The sequence below is a fragment of the Pangasianodon hypophthalmus genome, chromosome 6, assembly GCF_027358585.1.
Source record: "Pangasianodon hypophthalmus isolate fPanHyp1 chromosome 6, fPanHyp1.pri, whole genome shotgun sequence".
Classification (NCBI taxonomy): domain Eukaryota; kingdom Metazoa; phylum Chordata; class Actinopteri; order Siluriformes; family Pangasiidae; genus Pangasianodon; species Pangasianodon hypophthalmus.
The window spans coordinates 20,069,847-20,090,908 of NC_069715.1; the positions used below are offsets into that span (position 1 = coordinate 20,069,847).

The following is a 21,062-nucleotide window of genomic DNA, read 5'->3' on the forward strand; positions in this document are numbered from 1 at the left end:
GAAAACGCCCACACCCGCCATGATTTAAAACGCCGTGTAAACATACTGTAGTGTCAACTTATTTCGCAAGTATGGAGAACAGCGATAGATGGACGCGAGACACAACAAAAACACAGCTCCGATCACAGCGTCCTCCATCCTCCGGTTGCTCACGTTGTTGTTCTTTGTTTCCGTTGTTGAACGCCGCGCACAAATGACGTCGCTGTCGACCGGCTTACGTCACTTCCTAGTGCCCGCTGTCAGCGCGAATGCAACCCTTTAAAGGGTACTGGGAAATAGTTCGCGCAAAATTGCCCAGTACTTCAGTACAGTAAATTTAGTTCTGGAACTAAAACAGTGCGAAAGGCCCTTATGTCACTGTGGTCCCCATTTTCTCCACTTTTCTTGATGGCCTTCACAGTGTTCCATGGTACATCTAAAGTTTTGGAATTTCTTTTCTACCACTCTTCTGACTGATAACCTTTCAACAATGAGATCCCATACATGCTTTGTAAGCTCTTTATGGGCCATGGCTTTAGCAGTTGGATGAAACCAAGATGATGTCAGTCTTATTCAAACAGCTGATCTTTATTTAGGGTTAATCACAATCACTTTATTGATTATGATAAATACTTTTGAACATGAGTTTGATTGTGATTGGTTCATTCTGAGCACAGTCACATACCCCATTATAAAAGGGTGTGTACACGTGTGCAGCCAGGTAATTGTAAGTTTTTCTTTTTCTTCTGAATTTTGTTGGTTGCTATATCACATTAAAGGTGGAAAAACGATCTGACATCACAAGAACCTGCATTTTGAGCAGGGGTGTGTACACTTCTTTATATCCACTGTATAACACCCTTGCACAATGAAATACAAATTCATGTATGCCACACATTTTTGCACACCCGCACCCGTAGACTAACACTCCATCATGGATATACTTCAGAATACAAAGGAAATACTATCAAAACATAAGGCTATGTTTGGGCTGCTAACACTCTGGCCAAAGACACTCCAAATCAAGGGCTACAAAGGGAAGGAAGTCGAAGCTTTTTTTTTTTAGTTAATGCACCTCTTTAGCAGTATCCTTTATTAGCCTGGAGGTTTCCTCTGTAGTGGTGCAGGCTGATGTCGGGAAGTGAACGTTATCAGGTGCAGCACTTGCCTATGGCTGGCCAGACTGATTGGTCATGCAGATAATGATGTATTATTATTCAGTAGAGAGGACACGTTAACAGTTGCCCACACTCCAATAGAAATATTTAACTGACAGGGGGCTTTTGTGGTGGGTCCTGGGTTAATATGTTGAATGTGTTTTATTTTATAATCTTACTTTGGCCTGTGTTTCACTGTACATTTAGAAATTACGGAGTTTGGACAGACCCATCGGCGGTCTTTAGTAGAAAAAGAAGGGAACACTGCTGTCATTGAGTGCCAGCTACCTCGGAGTAATCCCCCAGCTTTGCCACGTTACAGAATACGGGGAAAATGGCTAGAGGAGTCTACAGGTATAACACAATATCCCAGAACTTCAAGAATATAACTCGGATATCTACATTCACACATTCATATGTTTTCTTAACCTGTGTTTATTTTTCAGATGAATATTTAATCCTTCCTTCTGGGAACCTTCACATAGTCTCTGTTTCTCCAGAGCATCAGGGCATGTATAAATGTGGCGCTTATAATCCTGTTACCAGAGAGGTCAAGGTCGAGCCCTATGGCACTAAGCTCTTAGTGAAAAGTAAGCTGGGGAAAAAAAAAATGCACTACTGCCAAGAAAGACACTTTGTAGAAAACACGAATAAAGTTGTTTTGATGTGTATGAATTGCATTTAGCTCACCCCTCTCCCCCTTCACAGATTCAGATGGTCCTTCCCCTGTGGGGATAGTATATCCAGTCAACTCTGTCAACCTGACAGTGGAACAGTCCATGTCCTTGGTTCTGGAATGTGTAGTATCAGGAAATCCCTCTCCTGTTGTTAAATGGTTGAAGGATGGCCAAGAGCTGCCTCTTGCTCCCAGACTGAGACTTCTGCACAGTAATCTGGTGCTGACTGATGTTCAGATAAGTGACGGAGGAAATTACACTTGCTTTGTTCAAGTAGAGGAAGGTGCTGTGGCCAGTGCCAACTATATTGTGGAAGTGCTTGGTGAGTTCAGTCATGTGGAATATTAAAGTATTAAATAAATAGTCATATTTCATATTCGAGTCAAAATACAGGTCAATTTGCATAAATATAAATACAGCTAGGCTTTTGCCGTGTCATTACTGTGATGGAAACGAGATGCATTAATACCATTGTTTTCTTTTTCTCCCACAGGGCCTCCTGTTATAATGAGAGGTCTGAGTGACCAGACTGTGAAATCTGGCTCATTTGTGCAATTCACTTGTGCCACCTCGGGAAATCCTGTTCCTAACATCACCTGGCTCTTCAACTCTTCCCCAGTTTTATCCTCACCACGCCTCCAGATATCGAACTCCACCCTGCGTATTTTCTCACTCACTGCTCGGGACCAGGGCATGTACCAGTGTGTGCTAGACAACAGGATTGGCTCTGCACAGTCAGCTGCCAGACTTAGTATTCAGCTGGGTAAGAATGTTTGTTTTATTTTTCATCAGCATAAAAAAAAACTTTCCTATTGTGACATTCTATCAAGTCTCATTTTATAGAACGATCATTCTAATGTTGTTCTAAAGTTCATTACACAGCATTCTCAAATTTATACTTGAGTATGAGTAGTGGTGTCAGCGAGGGATATATGAGACTAGTGTTTGAGAGGTGTGGGAGTACGCCAGGCACTGTTGAAGAGTTGCAAGGAGGATTATGGGATGCAGACAGGCTTTTTGGCTGCAGCAGTGCTGGGGGAGGGTTGCAGGAGCAGAGAGGTCTTTGGCGGGCAGCACCAGAGCCATGAGAGTGAGCTTTGTGTGTACTGTCGTGGATAAGCTCTTGAACAGTGGAATGTAAGGAGTAACTGCACAAGGTTATGATGAGAAGCAGACCACCCAGCTGTCAACCTTACACACAACTGGCCTTCTACTTATTAACAGACACCTATGCACACACAAACACGCACGCAAAGCCTCCCCCATTCTGCTCCGACTCTGTTTATCAGTATTGCCCTGCATTTCTGAGCGTGATTGATAAAGGCAGAGATATGCAAGCTTTATTTTAGAAAAAAAGACAGCTGAGGTCAGTTCCAAATGCTGTTTTTTTTTCCTGGCGTGCATGACAGAGAGAATATGGTTTTGATAAAATGCAGATCGGCTTAAAATCATGATTGTTTATGTAAAGCTGTTCATCTCAGATACTGGAGGAGTGTACTATGGAAAAATATTGCAGGGTCAGTTGTCTGGTAGATCCATCACTGCAGCCCCAAAAATGTGCCTTAAAGTAATAGTTCATCGCCTAGCTCATATGTTCTGCTATTTAAAAAACAACACCTAAAAAAGTTTTAGAGCATGTGTCAAAAATCAGTAGTTTAAAATAACATTTCAATTTGTATTGCTCTAAAATGCACAGACAATAACCTGCATCACTGAGACATTGCTAAGTAGTGAACAGAGCATTCATACATCTTTAGTAACCACTTCATCCTGGTCAAGGTTGTGGTGGATCAAGAGATCTTGGGAACACTGGGCATGTGGGAGGAATACACATTCCAGTTTATCAGGCCCCATGTACACTCATTCACGCAACAATTTAGACCTAGCAACAATTTAGCATAGTCAGCACATCTACCTGTGTGTGTTTTTGGGAGGTGGGAGGAACCCGGAGAACTTGGAGGAAATCCATGTGGACGTCATGTGAAACTTTGCACAGATAGTAAACGGAGGTGAGGATCGAACTGGGGACCCTGAAGCTGCGAGACGACAACGCTACCGACTGTGCCTCTATGCTGCCCCTGAACAGACCGTGATGGTTAAAATATAGTATCTGAACAGTAGATGAAATATCATGATATTTGGATTTTTTTAATGCAAGACTTCCTTGCAAGACTTCAGAAGGTGTGTATGAGGATGTCATGCCAGCCCTGGAAGAACAGTGGGCAGTCCATGCGATCGGCCGCTGTAACTCAGCTCGCCACGCTGCCACTCGCTCCTTCTCAAAGCCCAGCTCACTCATTTTATTCAAGCTGTGCATGCTGGGAAGTACATCCGTGAGGCCTCTGATGAGCACGGATCCGAATAGGTCAAGGCTTGCTGATTGTGGGCGAGCGGAAGTGATTTACGAATCCGTTCGCTGTACACACTGGTTTTTCTCTCTCCACTCCCTCAGTTTTTCACTCTCCCTTTCTTCTTTCCCTGCCAGATGTCATGGCAGTCTCCCAGTGGTAATGTTTACGGAACACCCAACATTCCCCATTAATGGACATAAAGAAGACCCGAGTCAGAGTGAAGGAGAGAGACAAGTGCATGCATAATTTATAATAATGTATTCATATTCAGTTACACTCCTAGTAGACAAAGTAGATGAGGTAAAGGTTTGTCCCTGAAACTATAACTATAACTATAACTATAACTATAACTATAACTTATCTCTCTGCTCGCTAAGCTCACGTACGCAGAACAGGGCAGATCGTTTTTTCTTTTGAGTGTGTTAAGTTGCAGTTTCACCGTTCTTGAATGATTGTTCTCGTTATTAAAAGAAAAGCTCCTCAGAAGTCATTATAATGCAGTGCTCCTGAGAGGATGCCAGTTAGATTTGCAGAAGCAGAAGGATGTTCCAGCTTTATAGTGGATTCTGATGTGTGTGTACAGTGTGTACAGTGAGTTTTTCCTTTCTGTCTGGAATGTAACACACCCACAAACTGAAGTACATCTGGTAAAATATTATCAGATGTTATCATTAAACTTGTAGTTTAATTATACAGATAACGGCGTTGCGTTACAGCCCTAGTTTCTACTCCGTATGCATTCATTCCGACTGCAGCACTCTTACTGTGTGTCTGCGTGCATTGAGAGTTTGTACCACAGGGTAACGAGAGGAAGAGAGGGGAAAGGGGAGTGAATGAGGATCCTGTGATGGAGGGCAAGAGTGTCGAGCTAGTTCAGGGCTCCGATTGTTTCTGGTATTTTACAGGTGTGGGGTGAAATGCAAGTGCATTTGATTTAGGCCCAGGCTTTGCTGTACAGTTACCAGCTCTGAGGATGTTTGTTTTGTAAAGTAAACCAGTGCTATGCACCCAGAAGCAGGACAGATAAGAGATGCAGAGATATCATTGCCGTAGTCCAGCTGTACACCATCCGCTGTTTACAATGAAAACTCCGAATGCTGCATTTTACTCACCCAGTTTCAGCTGGGTGTCTTCTCGGTTTTACGTATAGATACATAACTATAGAGAGAGACAGAATTTATTCATCTGACTACAGAGAGTGAGACACCCAGACACACACTGTTTCAAGGCATCATCTTTCAGCTGCGAAGCCCGTATAAGAAGTAGTAATGCTTCCAGCTTTTGTTATTTCCCAGGTGGACCACTTTGGCTGCAGATAGCATTCAGTTAAATAAGAAATAATAAACAAGCAGTTTATTGTGCAGTGCTGTTGAAGTCCTGGCCACTGTGTTTTGCAATGTAGATTGAAACAGCTCCATATTGGCATTGGAAGTTTCCAGCATGCTCTCCTGCTGCACTGAAGTGTTCTAGTGGCGTTCATAGGTCCGCAGATTACTCACATTCTTTCAGGGAAGGATTTGGAAGCACCATATAGAGACTATTGTCCTCAACACAGTGCTCAGTACTATTAGTACTATTAGCTATTAAAGATCTAGTTTTACTGTTCCAGTACAGCATATTAAGGAAAACTGCTGAAAATGTTGTTTGCTCTTTGTGTAAAAATGGGACTGTGCTTCAAGCGTTACTAAAAAGACTACTGTTCTCAGAAAGAGTTAGATATTATACACATATTTTTAAAAATCCACTTATCTAAAGCTATGTAAAAAAAAAAAAAAAAACTCCAACCTAACTGTTTTAACAGAACCTCAGTCCAGTTCCACCACTGCTGCTACTACGGACACACAACCAAGTGTCCATCCAGTTCAGAGTGATGAAGGAGAGGGGCTGTTCCTGGCTTCAGAGGATGGTCTTGGTGATGCCAAAGGTTCATTCACAGAGAGGAGCAGCGACAAGCCCACTCCAGAGGCTCCAATCATTATCAGTCCGCCACAAACACACAGACCCACTGCATATGATCTAGAGTGGCGACCAGGACGAGACTGGGGCAGACCAATCAACGCCTACTTTGTTAAATATCGCAAGGTGATTCAAATCTTCACTTTATTTGGAAGTGCTCTTTGGAAGCCATTCTTAGAGATGTTTCAGTCTCTGTAAGGATGCACTGATTTGATATTATCAGTATTACCCTCAAATACACAGCTACTGATTATATGCATTTTACACTCCAGTGCACTGTTTTGTTTTGTTTATTTTGTTTTTAACTGTGTATGTATGTGTGTGATGCCAACAATTTTCTTCTCTTTATGCAAAGTTGCTCAGTGAGGATCATTATCTCCATCTTAACATCATCATAAACAGGAAGACAATCATGGCAAATCTTTACAGCTACACCTTTTAAAAAAATTATTATTTAGTAGTTATTAAAGTGGAAAAAATCTATAATGGTATCATAATCAAAATGACAACAAAAATCCTCAGAGACCTGTTCAGGCACTACCACACTTTGTCATCGTTTTCCCTCAGAATGATGACAAAATTGGGTAATAAAAGCAAGAGGGGACAAAGACAGACAGAAATCCTGATAGCTAACTTTAGCATGTCTGATCATTGTGTTCATTAACGTTCCATTTCCTCTGTGTGTGATATCCGCTGCTGCATATTGATGTATAACCACCAGCCTCTGTTTGTTTGCATATTGCATATTATAGGTGGATGAGATGGGCAACGTGGTGGGCAGCTGGCACACAGTACGCGTTCCAGGTAGTGAAAGGAGCCTCCCCCTGTCGGACCTGGAGCCTTCCAGCCTGTATGAGGTGCTGATGGTAGCACGCAGCAGTGCTGGTGAAGGCCAACCCGCCATGCTTACCTTTCGAACCGGAAAGGGTGAGGATTACACACAGTCATTCATTCACTCGCTCTCTTACTTTCTCACAGCTCTTGGCTGGATGGTGTTTGATGGACTATTCCAAACCCAGCAGTGACACTGGGTTGTTAGAATCCCAGCAATATTGTTGCATCTAATAAACTTGCACCACCACTACCATGAGAGTGTCACTGCTGTGCTGACAATGGTCCACTTCCCAAATCCTATACGTATCAGTTCATTTTAAGGTCCCCTTAACTTCCCTTAACCATTATTTACTGCATTAATTAACATCAACATGTTAAACTTGGAACTTAATATAACTTCACATTAAAAAAACCTGTAAGCAAAGTAAGTTAACACATTTATTAATGACATATATTTAAAGATTAACTAAATGTTAACTAAACACACCTGCATTGACTGATGTTTATTCAGTCAATGACTAAACAGTCCTCATAAATTAGCAAAAATGAAATTATGATATGCTCTTAAATGTTGAAACATATCGAAGTCTGGTCTCTAGGTGTAAATATCAGATATGGTGTATTATATGGGTGTAACGTAATGGCGTTATCTGTATTTGTATGTGTATCTGTTTAGTGCTTAAAATATTCGTATTTGGATTTTTGGATTTGGATTGTTTTTGTATTTTAACTGGAAGTGGGCATGGTCCATTTTACTTATTTTCATGATAACCCTACCACTATGCCCTAGAAATGCTGGAAAACACTGAAAAGAATGTCTGCTGGGAAAAAAAAAAATAGTTGACCAATTATAACAACAAATAACAATTTGCAGAACTTCATTCCAATCCTGAATCACACACCCTGTGGACCTTCCTGGAAAGCCTTCTCTCTTCTTTCTGATGTGGCTGAGTAAGCAAGCTAACCTATGTTCCAAGCCAACATGTCTTTCCCAAATCAAGAAACTGTCGGTTCCGCTACACTTGACAGTATTAGCTATCTAATATTTTATCAGTTTACTTTAGTTTGTGGGTTTGTTACATTCCAGAAAGATCAGAAAAGTTCGCTGGACACACTACCAGAATCTATTATAAAACTTACAGAGCTGCTGAGAGTCAAAATGGGATCCTTCAAGCGATATTTCCTTTTTAAAAATAAATGAGGGAGAATGATTGTTTAAGGATGAAGAAAAATGCATGCAATAAACGTACAAGGTTTACAGTATTTTTAAATCAATTAAATAATTATTTTTTTTGAGAGCCAGCAGAGATATGCTGCGCTGTGCACAGAGTGTGGTCTGCGTGAGCTATATGGAGCAACAGCTCTTTTTTTTTTTTTTTTTTTTTTTTTTTTAAGTTGTAATTGGGATGGGAGATCTGGCAACCCTCCCTATAATCCTCATGTAAATGTTTGTATTGTTACTGCATTATTCCATGCATTTTTTGCTGTATTAATACAGACTGACATACAATGCATGCATATATATGCATGAACCAGAAAAACCAATCCAATGTGGGATATTATTATATAATAGCGTACATTATCATACACATACCTGCACAACACAAGTGAACAGCCCTGTTTAATACAGCTAGGCACACCGAGCAGAGTTTATTAGAGTCGGGTCACTTCCATTTGAGAGCATGCAACTGTGTGCAGTAACGCACGGCCAGTCAGTAAGGCTAAATGAGGCATACAGACCTCCATACTGCATTGGCACAGTGCAGTCGCTGTCCACAGAGGGAATAACACAGCTATAAATCACTGCAGATCTCTTCCCGGCACTTCTCTCTGCATTTTCCCCTTGCCCTCTCTCCTTCCTTCTCTTTTTTCTTTTCTCACTTTTTCGCCCTCTGTGATTTTTAGAGAAGAGCTCCTCCTCCAATAAGAATCCCTCCAAGGCCCCGTTTGTGTCTTTGCCTGAGAAAGCCCCCGAAGACAAAGTCATCAATACGCACTATGGAGTGGTCATCCATGACAGAGGTAACCTGTAAAGACGAATAAATCCCGAGTGATTAGGTTGACAGAGTGAAATGAAACAATCCAAATACTGTGTAACTGATTGTAACTGAGAGTGCGTGTGATAAATAGTTATTATAATGTGTAAGCATGTATGAGTGTGTGGATTTGTGTGTGTCTGTGTGAGTAAGAGTGAGTTTCTTTGACTGGGCATTAATTTAGGCCTTATGCAATATATCACAAGTCTTTATTTATTTATTTATTTATTTATTTTTAACTAACCCTCTCTCTCCTCTTTGGCTTTCTCTCTCTCTCTTTCTCTATTTGCCTCTATCTGTGTATGGCCCAGAGCCCGTTCAGTAAGTACATGCTCCACTCTGGCATGTGGTTTGTCTATGTTGTGTGTGTTTCTGTTTATTTTTTCTTTAGCTGCTCTTTTTCCTCTCTGTGTGTATTTGATCCTTTTCACAAGATGGATGTTCAACTGTTTCCACTTCACAGGAAACATGGCCATTTTTCATGTTCCGTCTAGAAACTAGAACAATCATGTTCACGGTTTCAGATTTACTTAGTTTGTTTTGTCTTGCAGTTCCTGAGGCCCCAGATCGGCCAACCATCTCCATGGCATCAGAGAATTCGGTTTACGTCACATGGATCCCGCGGGCCAATGGTGGATCTCCAATCACAGCTTTCCGCGTAGAGTACAGGAAGGGCCGTAATGCGGATTGGATCATAGCTGACGACAACATCTCACCTCTCAAGCTGTCCGTGGAAGTGCGCAACTTGGAAGCAGGTAGAGTTGCACACAGCCACTTGTATTACGCTAAACACTGGTGTGCCTGCGTCTGAAGCTAACCCTATAATATTAACCTAGCAACCTCATTAAGAAAATAATGCTTTAGTTTTAGCAAGATTTCATTTGCCAAAATGTGCCCACAGCTTCAGAATATATTCCTAAGAAAAGACAATCTTCTTCTTTCTTCTTCAATCTTTCTTCTATACTGCACATATACTGCATATTACTGCAGCATCAAATATTTATGCCAGATACACCACCACTGAACTACATCATTTAATTTGACAGGAAAAATCTTGCTGTAGTTTTCTTCTTGTCAAGCATCGTCTTGTCAAGAAGAAGCATAAACCACAACTATAAGCTTATAGATGTTAAACAATTTTTCCAGGCTATTCTAACAGTGAAACCGTGTGTATTTGTTTAATCATGTGGGTATGCAATACATCAGAGGGTCTCAAACCTTTTGTAGCCAGGGACCCCTTTAAGTGCAAAATCAACTCAACAACCCTCAGCAGATTTTCTTTATGAATGGTATTTAAATGTGTAAAAAAAATATTTTAGCTGTTTATTGAAGCCAAATAACTTTTATTCCACTTTCCATCAACAGAACACATTGGCATTATTTTACGGCCTACTTGTTTTGGAATTTTTGATCTTTGGATTAAACCCATTCTGTTCAAGGAACCGGTCAAACAGGCTAATAACTATCCAAACTATCATTAATATAGTATTTTTGATCATGGTAGGTTGTGATTTCCACTGCTGTAACTAAATTTTAAAAATATCATGCAACCGCTGGCTGTGCTTCATGGGCCCCTGCAGGTCCCTGGACCCCACTTTGAGAGCCACTGTCATATAGCGCATAATTCCCGGACCCGTTTGACGAATAGCGCTCAATCCGATGTAGATTAGTTAAAGTGTTTTCACTGTTCCATCCACAGGTTCCACGTACCGTTTCCGTGTCATCGCCATGAACAACTATGGCGAGAGTCCCCACAGCGCCACCTCCAGGCCATACCAGATAGCGATGACGAATTCACCTGTGTCCAACCGACCCGTGGCTGGCCCTCACATCTCTTCTACTGATGCTGTCAGCGACACGCAGATCATGGTGCGATGGACTGTGAGTACTGCAGTGGCACGGACACAAGCAGTATAGAGTATGCAGAGAAATGTAATATTTTCCACACTCTTCTCAAGCGCTTGTTTTTAATATGAAATAAGCAAGTGTTTGGTCAGTTTTATCCCCTCTGTGTGTGTGTACAGGGCATGTGGAGTGTAAGTTTCTTTGTATCGTCTCTATAGTACCAGCTGTACTGTTTTGAGCACCGAATTTTTCCATTCTGGTGTCATTCCCACCTGGCATGGCTTGGCACAGAAAGCTTAAAAACTGTGCCCGGCATGATTTCATTAGGACGGCTGTAAAACTCTGCTCACTACAGGAGACCCGTTTGGCTATTCCTGTAATTTTTTACCTCAACTTTCAGTCGACGTTGTATACTTGACTTTGGATTTGCATTAAATAGTTCAAAAACTCTCATGCAATTCCAAATCCTTTATAGTGTCAGTGAACAGAATGGACCACGGCAACAACAGCTTTATTTTTATTGCATATATGGAATGTTATCACTGAGATCATCATTTCCCAGTCCTGAGTTAACAGAACAAATGATGAGAGAGAATGTGGTTCCATTCTGTGTGGATTTCTCGGAGAATCTTAGCTATCCTCTGTGAATATTAGTTGCTTCGGGCTCAGTGTGCTACTTGAGTGAACTTGGGAAATTCTGTATTTTGGTAACTTGTGTGTCTCTCTTTCTGGTTCTCTCCCATAGTACACCACTTCCAGTAACAACAACACCCCCATCCAAGGCTTCTACATCTACTATCGCCCTACAGACAGTGACAATGACGGTGATTATAAGAGAGATGTGATAGAAGGTATGAAAGATTCATGGTTCATGCCGGTCATTTTTTCTACACTCATCTGTTTTCTGTTGTTTATCCAGTGCACCAGCTAGAACATTCTTCATGCTGATTCATGCTGTATGTGGCTCGATTACCTTTTGGGTTCTTTGAATTTGCACGCTGTTCCATGCTCCCTGTAGATCCGTGCTAAATCGGGGGGGGGGGTGCTTTTATGTTGTTAAGGCATAGATATTTCGTGTGCATATGTGTGGGTGTAATGGATATCCTGTGTGATGTGTCTACTGATTGACGTGCAGTGAACCTGCAGCATGGCGTAATGAGCCAGGCTAAAAAGAAATGTGTTTTAAATAAATGGCTGCCTCTCTAATGGGCCTAAACTGAAACCCTACACTCAAGACAGTGAGAGGGGGCTTACACAGCTGGGGGAATGGTAACAGTGACCCCTAAACCTCCTCAACTTTTTTTTTTTGTATTTCTCTCTTGCCCGAGAGATGTCTTTCTTTTTTTTTTTTTTTTTTTTTTTTAAACTGACAGGCTGGTAGAAATACATCCTTATTCAGATAAGAAAGCCTCACAGGGCACCAAGCTCAAATGCTTTTTGTGTGCTGTTGTATGTTGTGCATGTATGTCTGCAAAAGTTCCTATTCAAAGTTTTGTCTGCATGCTCATGAAACTCTGTCCCACAATATTTGATTAAAGAGCTGACTCAAGAGTGAGTGTATGTGTTCATCTGTGAGATCAGAGTGTGTGCTCAGTGCAGTGGGTGTATTGAATCCCAGCCAGAGCAAACATTAAGTTGCCTTATAAGGAATCTGTCTGGAATAAAGCATGTGTCTGTAGCATCATGGGACTTAGGGAGAAAGGGGGAGAGAAAGAAAGAGTGGAAATGGTGAGAAAGAGACAAATAGAAGGAGAGGACCTATGGTTTATAGTGCATGTCAGACACTTAAGGGAGACGGCCCTGTGTAATTATGCCACAGTAACATTGCGCCTTTCATTTCATCCTCTTACAGGTATCAAGCGCTGGCACATGATTGGTCAGCTCCAACCCGAGACATCCTATGACATCAAGATGCAGTGCTACAATGACGCTGGAGAAAGCGATTACAGTAACGTGATGATATGTGAAACTAAAGGTGAGAGAAAGAGGAAGTGAGAGAGAGAGAGAATAAAGTGTACTGTTATGGGAATACTATACGTGAACAGACTACAGGAGGCTATAAAAGCCACTGCTGTAATTACAGACCTGAACACAGCAATGGTTTATTAAAGCCAGAGACAATGGGACACATTGAGCTTCATCGCCTTTACGTCATTTTCTAATGACTGTTAATAATATAGGCCTGGGGTAATCAAAACAAGACACAATGCACACAGTGACCTGTTATTAGCACAAAGCTTTGAACCCGTAAGAAGCTTGCTGCACAGTTTTGTTTAGTAATCACTTATTTGTTTCCTTTCATCTTACATTTTATTTCACAGCTGGGAAGGTATAAAGAGGTCCATGCTAGGAATACACACAGGTTACTACAATATTATGGATTTTGGTATACAAACAGCTTAATAGGAACTGTACACCTGCACATTCATGCAATTCTCCAATCAGCCAATAATGTGGCAGCAGCGCAATGCATAAAATCATGGAGATACAGGTCAAGAACTTCAGTTAATGCTCATATCAGACATCTGAATGGGGGAAAATGTGATCTCTGTGACTTTGACCATGGCATGGTTGTTGGTGCCAGACAGGCTTATATGTCACAAACTGCTGAGCTCCTGTGATTTTCTTGCACAACAGTCTCTAGAGTTTACACAGAATGGTCAGAAAAACAAAAAAAAATATCCAGTGAGCAGCAGTTCTGCACGTGAAAATGCTTTGTTGATGAGACAGGTGAAAGGAGTATGGCCAGACTGAATCTAGCTCACAGGAAGGCTACTGTAACTCCGTAACCGCTCTTTACAACCATGGCGAGCAGAAAAGCATCTCAGAATGCACAACACACTGAACCTTAAGGCAGACAGGCTACAGCAGCAGAAGACCTCGTCACGTTCCACCTCTGTCAGCCAACATCAGGAATCTGAGGCAACACTGTGCACAGGCTCACTGAAACTGGACACTTGAAGATTGGAAAGTTTTTTCAATCTTTTGTTCTGTTAGTTATTGATAGCAAGCAATTTATATGAAGGGATCGTCATAGCCATTCACATAATCAGCTAGTAATCCAGTTGAGTTTGCTTAGTCTGAAGGCCATTATTCATCACTTTTTCCATCGAAGATGACTAGTAGCTATTATAAATTAGCTTGAGTTCCAACTAACAAATTAACAGAGAAAGTAGCAGAGTGCATATTTCTTAGCAGTAAGATATGGTAAACTGGCAGGTGTACAAATCTACACTTGAAGCATAAATGAGTGCTTTAGCAAGCTAGCAAAGTTAACTTATAGCTCATGTTAGCTAACTAGAATCCAATGGGTTTTTTTTTGTTTGTTTGTTTGTTTTTTTGCAGCATTCCCTGCTTCCACCTCACGTAATTCTAAAAGGCGTAATAAATGAGTGGATTATTTGAAGCAAATCATTGTGTCCCAAGGACTGGAGCTGAGAAAACTTGTGCTAGTTTTAAGATCGTTTTAACTTGTGGAAAGTTTTAAGAAAATAGTGTGATGTAGCTCAATACTGATATTAAATGAAACACATTCCAGAGTTCGAGTATAGTAGAAAGATCAGAATCCCATTCATTAATTAGTAATAAAAATGATGATGATGTTTGCTGAAGTAAATGTTTACATGGAGTATATCCAGACTGGCTGCCATATAACACTTCAGCATCAGTTCATTTTATTAGCATTCATATTAAATCATTTATTTTGGGAAATTGCTATAATGCAGTTTAAAGTGGACTTGTTAAGAGGATTGCGCTTGGCTTTTAGCAGATTATCAATACAGAGAAAACAATACAGTTTCCTCTGAAAAAGACACGCACCTGGTGATAACGTTGTGACGTCATCGTTCATACTGCTATAAGATGGAGGATTGATATACCATGATATACATATATATTCTTTCCTTCTTATTTCTTTCTGTCTCTGTTTCGATCTTTACAGCGCGTCAGCCTCCTGGTGTTCCCAGTCAGCGGCCCATCACTCCGCCAGCCGTGTACCCACCCAGTTCAAATTCTTCAGCAGGTGGCGTCTTGTACCTGATCGTGGGCTGCATTCTGGGTGTCATGGTGCTCATCCTGCTCATCTTCATCATCATGTGCCTGTGGAGAAACCGCCAGCAGCACAGCATGCACAGTGAGTCGCAGTCCAGGCCTGTGGAGTGATCCACTGCCATGTTTTCCTGTGCGCCAACAGGCACTGTGAAGCTCTGAATGGGGTTGAGTAACAGAGTAAATACTTTGGGCTGTCCCTGTAAAAGTAGTAGCCCACATATCCCATGTACAGAAATAGGCTGGCAAACAAGTAATGTGTTCCTAAGGACCTGAATATTCATATGTTCCATTTCTACACCTTTTTTTTGACTTGGGACACCACCATCAGCAAAATATATTTATCTTGTGCTCTCTTGTTCTTGTTTTCTTGTTTTTTCTCTCTCTCTCTCTCTCTCTCTCTGTGTCTCTTTCTGTCCCTTTCTGTTTCTCTCACTCTCTACAGAGTACAACCCTCCTGGTTACCTGTACCAGCCTGCTGAGATGAACGGTCACATTATGGAGTACACAACACTACCTGGCTCCAGCCAGCTCAACGGCAACATGCATGGTAGCTACGGGAACAGTGGGTCCGTAATGCCCCAGGGTTGCCATCACCTCCACCATAAACTCCCCAATGGTCTGACACTACTAAATGGCTCAGGCCCTCTCTACAGTCTGGGACATTCCCACACCCATGACACATCTCTACCCCACAGCACCGTGGACTTTGAGCATACACACCCTCGCCATATGCACAGTGTGAGTAGGTGGAGACACCCTGTCTGGCTGTAACCAGTGTACAAATTACATGGGTTTATGTAATCTGAATTATATGAGAGATACCACAAAGATTTGTAAAAGTCATTACCCCTTACAAAGTTTCAGATATGGCTGAATAATGACCACTGTTTGACCATTAGTGATTAGTTCATGATTATACCCAAGATTTGAGCAATTTGAATGTGTCGTTTTGGTACTTTACATTTGGAACTGTGGGCACACATAAAAGTTTTAAAAAACTAGAGTCACTAAACTACGGCCAGTTTTTTTCCATACGTTGTGACGCAACATAACATCAAAGTGAAGGTTTCTAACTAATTGTACTTCTGCTGTGGCAGCGAGGAAGCATGTACACATCTGTACCCCAGACGGACTCTTCTGACTGCATGAACTGCCAGAACTTCTGTAACAACAACAGGTGAGAGAAAAACAGCTATGGAGAAAGTGCTTTTTCTGTCTAAATGCCAATCATCTGGGTCTCAAGAGTCCTTTCTGGTCCAGACATACACACACACTGTGGCATACGTCCATCAGTGTAGCTTGTTTATCTGTTCTAGTGTGTGTAGCACTAACAGTTTATTCGGCGTGCAGCCATGCAGCTCTCTTAATGACAGCACTGTTTACTTCTCAACTTCCCACAAGTCAGTGGGGAGTGCCGGAGTGAATGGAACTGATAAGAGCAGAAGTCATTCAGAGTTTGCTGTGCGTGCGTGCGTGTGTGATTCTGTTTATTTACAACAATTTGTGTGTGTCTCTCTGTGTATATTTATATTTTTGGGTTTAGACATGTGCATGTATTAGTGTGTGTATCAGAAAGAAGGTGGATACGGCTTTATCACTCAGCATAGATAAACAGGCCCTGTGCTTGATAAAATGCCTACAGGAGCTGAGTCACACTGCACTGGAGGCTGATTGGATTAGGGAAATGATTTTGTTTTTTGTTTTTTTTTTACACGACTTGTTATAATCCAAGGAATTTTTATATACAAGTCCATTTGCTTTGACCTTTGACTCCTTGACAGTTTAACAACCTGGATGACCAGAAAACTTCATATGCATGTCTGTGTTTATGACCAGGTGTTACACGAAAGCCAATGGCAATTTCTCAGGTGGCCTAAAGCACCACCTGGTACCTTGCCAGCTTGATGGGCTCGAGATGGTGCCTCTGAACCATGGCTCGCTCCTGTGCCATGGTAATGACAGCCCGGCACCCCTGGGGATTTGCGAGAGGGCGGATATGATCAGAGAGCAGATGCAGGTCAACTCAGACTCAACGTCATCCCAGAATTCTGAGTGTGGAACCGGACAAGAAGTTCCAGGCACCAACTATAGCAGAGGTGAGCCAGAAGCCCAACAGTAGATCATAACTCTATGAGCTTTTTTTAATTAAAATTTTTTAAAACAAAAGTCTAATAGTTGCCTATTCTGCCTGTGTTTTGAGTCTACATTATATGGACAAAAGGTTCTGGACACCTGACCATCATACCTATATGAACATCCCGTTCCAGATTTAGTCGCCCTTTACTGTTATAATAACCTCCACTTTTCTGGGAAGGCTTTCCAATAGATTTGGAACATGGCTGTGGGGATTTGCCCGTTCAGCCACAAGAGCATTAGAGCTCAGGCAGTGACGTCGCGTGAGGAGGCCTGGCACACAGTCGGCATTCCAGTTCATCCCAAAGGTGTTCAGTGGGGTTGAGGTCAGGGCTCTGTGCAGGCCACTCCGGATCTTTCACATAACCGGATAACACTGGCAGACTGCATGAACAATGTGTCTGCATGAACCTCGATTTGTGCACAGGGGCATTATGCTGGAACATGTTTTGGCCCTTTAGTTCCAGTGAAGGGAAATTGTAATGCTACAGCATAAAAAGGCATCCTATACAATTGTGTGCAACCTATACATTGTGGCAACAGTTTAGAGAAGGCCCATATATGGGTGCGATGGTCAGGTGTCCACATACATTTGGCCATATAGTGTATATAAAGATGCTCTATCAGATTGTTGCCCTTGACACCCAGTAAGTGTTGATCAGTGTACATTGCTATAGTGAAGTTTATTTCATATTACATAACACTAACTGATTTCTGCTCATCTCCCCTTGTCCGCCATGCATGGTGTATATGATCATACAGATTCAGTACAGTGTGTGAACTCAGACGAGCCGCTGATGTGTTTGGAGAGGCTGGACCTATCTGATTTGGACTGTAAAGAGAAAACCGCCTGGATCTCCACTACAAGTCTAAATGGAGACCTTATCCACCCTACAGCACAGGAGATATGAACTCACAAACACACAGCAGCAATCCACACACACACACACACACACACACACAAAACACACACACACAAATATGCATTTTTCACATATATACACATCCCAAACATGCATACCTACGCAAGAACAGCAGACAATGAAGAAACGTGAAAATGTATTCAGAGAAAAGGAAAGAGCCAGTGCTGAAATGCTCGGACTTTACCTGAAGGACACTATATTGACCTACTGTGCTGGATGTGAATGAGGGAGGAATGGGGGGGGAGTGTGTAGGCACAGAAGAATGGATTTTGGAAGTGCTATTTCTCTTTTCCATTTGTGCGAAGGACTCAAAAAAAAAAAAAAAGAAAAACTCTTTAGATGGCTTATTTATTTTTTGTATTAGTAAAATATTCTTTCATATGAATGTATCTGTTTTAAGAAAAAAAAAAAGTTAGTCTTTTATATTATTTATGCTTTTTTGGATGAAATACTTTCTATTTTTTTGTCATTTTTAGTTTTCCCCACATTCCACACAGTGTGGAGTTCAGCCATTGTATGTGTAAAGTTGTGTAATAATATAAAGAAGATATGGTAGAGAGTGTGTCCTGCTTCTCCTTGTGTGTGTGTGTGTTTCTTTTCAGTCATCGTGGAGGAACGAGGTAAGTTTCTTCACATTCGTAGCTGAAGAAAGAATATTTTCCCTATCACTGATCCTAAAGCATATTTTCACCAACTCGCAGAAGTGAAGTCCAGATGTGGGGGAAGAGGAGCTAATCCCAGACCAGCACAGCAGGACATCATCTATCAGACCTTCTTTGTTTTTAAGCAGTTTGCCCGCCTCTTACTAGTCAGCAACAACCATGTTGATTGATCACTTCTAAGTCTTCCTGAATGCTTTATTTACACATTAGCACCTCCTCTCAGTTCTCTCTAGTCCTTTGTTCTTCCTAAACCAATGGATGACCTGGATGACCTTTTGACCTTTTGGGCCCATTGTGGCAAACTAACTACTGTTTTGTGTGGTTGAAGATGCTCTCTCCTGTATGGTTAGAAACTCCTCAGAGTATATACAGGTATTTAAGTGTCTATAGAGACAGTTGGCGGTGTGTTCATTATAAGTTTATTGCACATGGTTGCTCTCGAACCTCTGATCATAAACCAGAACTATTATGTGTAAGGCAAGGCATTTTTTTATTCTATGGTCTTTTTTTGGGGAAACTCTGGAACATTCATTGTGAAAATGTACGCTAATTCACTTCCTTTCCTTTAATGAAGCGCACACTGAGCTGACATTAGAGCTGAGCGGCCTTAAAATCAGATTGAACACTGGTCAACAATAGTACAGAGAGCTAGAGTGTTGTTGGTGTGAAAGTTAGAAGGCTACAGTGTGTAATAATTAGCATCTGAGCTCAGTGGAATTTGAGCTGTGTTTCTGCGAAACTCTATCTGATGGGCTCATACAGAGCTTTGGTAATGTTGGCTTCAGGGCCACATAATGGAGCGTAGTACCTATCTGCATGCGTGAGTGCCAATGGCCAGCTGCTTTACAGTCTTCCAGAGCCAAGCATTTCTCTCCTGTGTCTCCTGCACTTTAACTTCCTCTGAAAATTAGGACTCCTTAACCACCACTGATGATCACTTCCTTCTACTATATTTGGTTGGAGAAAGAAAGCCTGAGGTGTAGTTAGCTTGCATCTGCCACTTTGTGGTCATGTATAATTCATGCCAAGGCACACAGAGGTGGTTTCATGCTTTTTCTGTTGCAAGATTCTGGCTTGAGGTTAAACCGTCTGGACTGTAGAGTCACTCAGGCTTCTGTTGAGGAACCGGAGCCAGGATCCAAACAGGCGGCCTGATCACAGCATTACTTCAAAGCTTTTTTCACATAAACTCCCCTCTTCTCTAGTTTACATTATAACATCTGAAAACAAATGTGCTTTTACAGATGTGTTTATACGTAAGCTGAATGCTTGTGTCATTATCTACCCCTTGTATACAGATCTAATCAACTAATGAATCATAAACTAATCATTTTATTCTTATGGTGAGTGATCATTATTCGCTTAGGGTTAGAGCTGTGACTGCTGAAGGAAAGGAATCAGTAGCTAGCTCTGGGGCAAAGCATCTCTTCTCGCTTGAGATTAATGTTTGTGGAAATCGTCCATGAGAAAATAAACGCACGATGCTAAACAATGGACAGTAAGGAAGGAAGGCCAGAGAGGAATTAGGCATTTGTCGTAAAGATGGGATGCAAACAGGATGCTCAAGTTGATGGTTAGGATGAATTATATGCAGGGGTGACTCGTATCAATGGGCTAGCAGGGCTAAGTCTTTTAAAGAAAAACAAGCAGTGTAAGGTTTCGGTTTTGGTGCCCACATCATCTTATTTGTGGATAATGAATGGTTTAAAGAGGAGTATTTTGTTTTTTTGTGTGAAACCTGGTACAGCAGCACCACCAGCGGTCGTAAAAAAAAAACCCACAATCTAATATGAAGTGATGCTGTGGGCTAACAGTAACGAGCCCAGCATTGCAGCCAATCAGTGACAGCTGTGTCAGGTGATTACACAGAGTGACACGCCCCCTAGATATGATCTCCGTTTGAGCTAATATATTCTAGGCCATTTCAGTGAAGCGTCCAGTACACGTCATCAGCCGTCGTGTTGCAGATGCAGTCGTGGGTGTTTTGAACATGAACGAAGTGGATTATTTATTTCTGTCATTCTTTTCCCTGAAAAAAATGCACTTGGTGGAGAATTTAAAAGTATATAGACTAAGCACACTTTGTCTAATCAAACTAAAAATCACATGAAAGAAGAGATGACAATAAGTTTCAGTGTGTTTGTTTGTTTGAATGAAAGGGTTAGAACATTTTTGTTTACTATATGTTATTCAGAGGAAACACGCCATGAAGCCAGTGGAGCATTACGGACTTCAAACACCAAAAAAAAAAAAAAAAAAGATAAATCCGTAATGTAGGTCCCTCTCTGCCTGTGTGTGTGTGTGTGTGTGTGTGTGTGTGTGTGTGTGTGTGTGTGTGTGCTATTATTATTAACAATGAGACCTTGGGAGATGGGAGATATTATATTGGTCAACTCTAATATTTTACTTGTCAAGCTACTGATAGATATTAAATTTTAGCCATCTAATATCACCACAGA

General features: G+C 41.4%; 1 protein-coding gene across 3 annotated transcripts in view; it reads left to right on the forward strand.

Annotated features, from left to right (window-relative positions):
• cdon (cell adhesion associated, oncogene regulated) overlaps window positions 1-18,498 on the forward strand; it is a 48,038-nt gene extending 29,540 nt beyond the window's left edge. For all 3 annotated transcript variants that reach the window (XM_026914000.3, XM_026914001.3, XM_053234870.1), the window contains exons 4-19: window positions 1,344-1,490; window positions 1,583-1,726; window positions 1,845-2,135; window positions 2,307-2,576; window positions 5,966-6,246; window positions 6,873-7,047; window positions 8,860-8,976; window positions 9,542-9,745; window positions 10,690-10,871; window positions 11,581-11,686; window positions 12,688-12,810; window positions 14,776-14,967; window positions 15,328-15,623; window positions 15,983-16,062; window positions 16,722-16,981; window positions 17,781-18,498. In XM_026914000.3, coding sequence (XP_026769801.2) covers window positions 1,344-1,490; window positions 1,583-1,726; window positions 1,845-2,135; window positions 2,307-2,576; window positions 5,966-6,246; window positions 6,873-7,047; window positions 8,860-8,976; window positions 9,542-9,745; window positions 10,690-10,871; window positions 11,581-11,686; window positions 12,688-12,810; window positions 14,776-14,967; window positions 15,328-15,623; window positions 15,983-16,062; window positions 16,722-16,981; window positions 17,781-17,929 — 3,017 coding nt within the window. In that variant the 3' untranslated portion in view covers window positions 17,930-18,498. The remainder of the gene's footprint in view (window positions 1-1,343; window positions 1,491-1,582; window positions 1,727-1,844; window positions 2,136-2,306; window positions 2,577-5,965; window positions 6,247-6,872; window positions 7,048-8,859; window positions 8,977-9,541; window positions 9,746-10,689; window positions 10,872-11,580; window positions 11,687-12,687; window positions 12,811-14,775; window positions 14,968-15,327; window positions 15,624-15,982; window positions 16,063-16,721; window positions 16,982-17,780) is intronic.
• The last annotated feature ends 2,564 nt before the right edge of the window (window positions 18,499-21,062 follow it).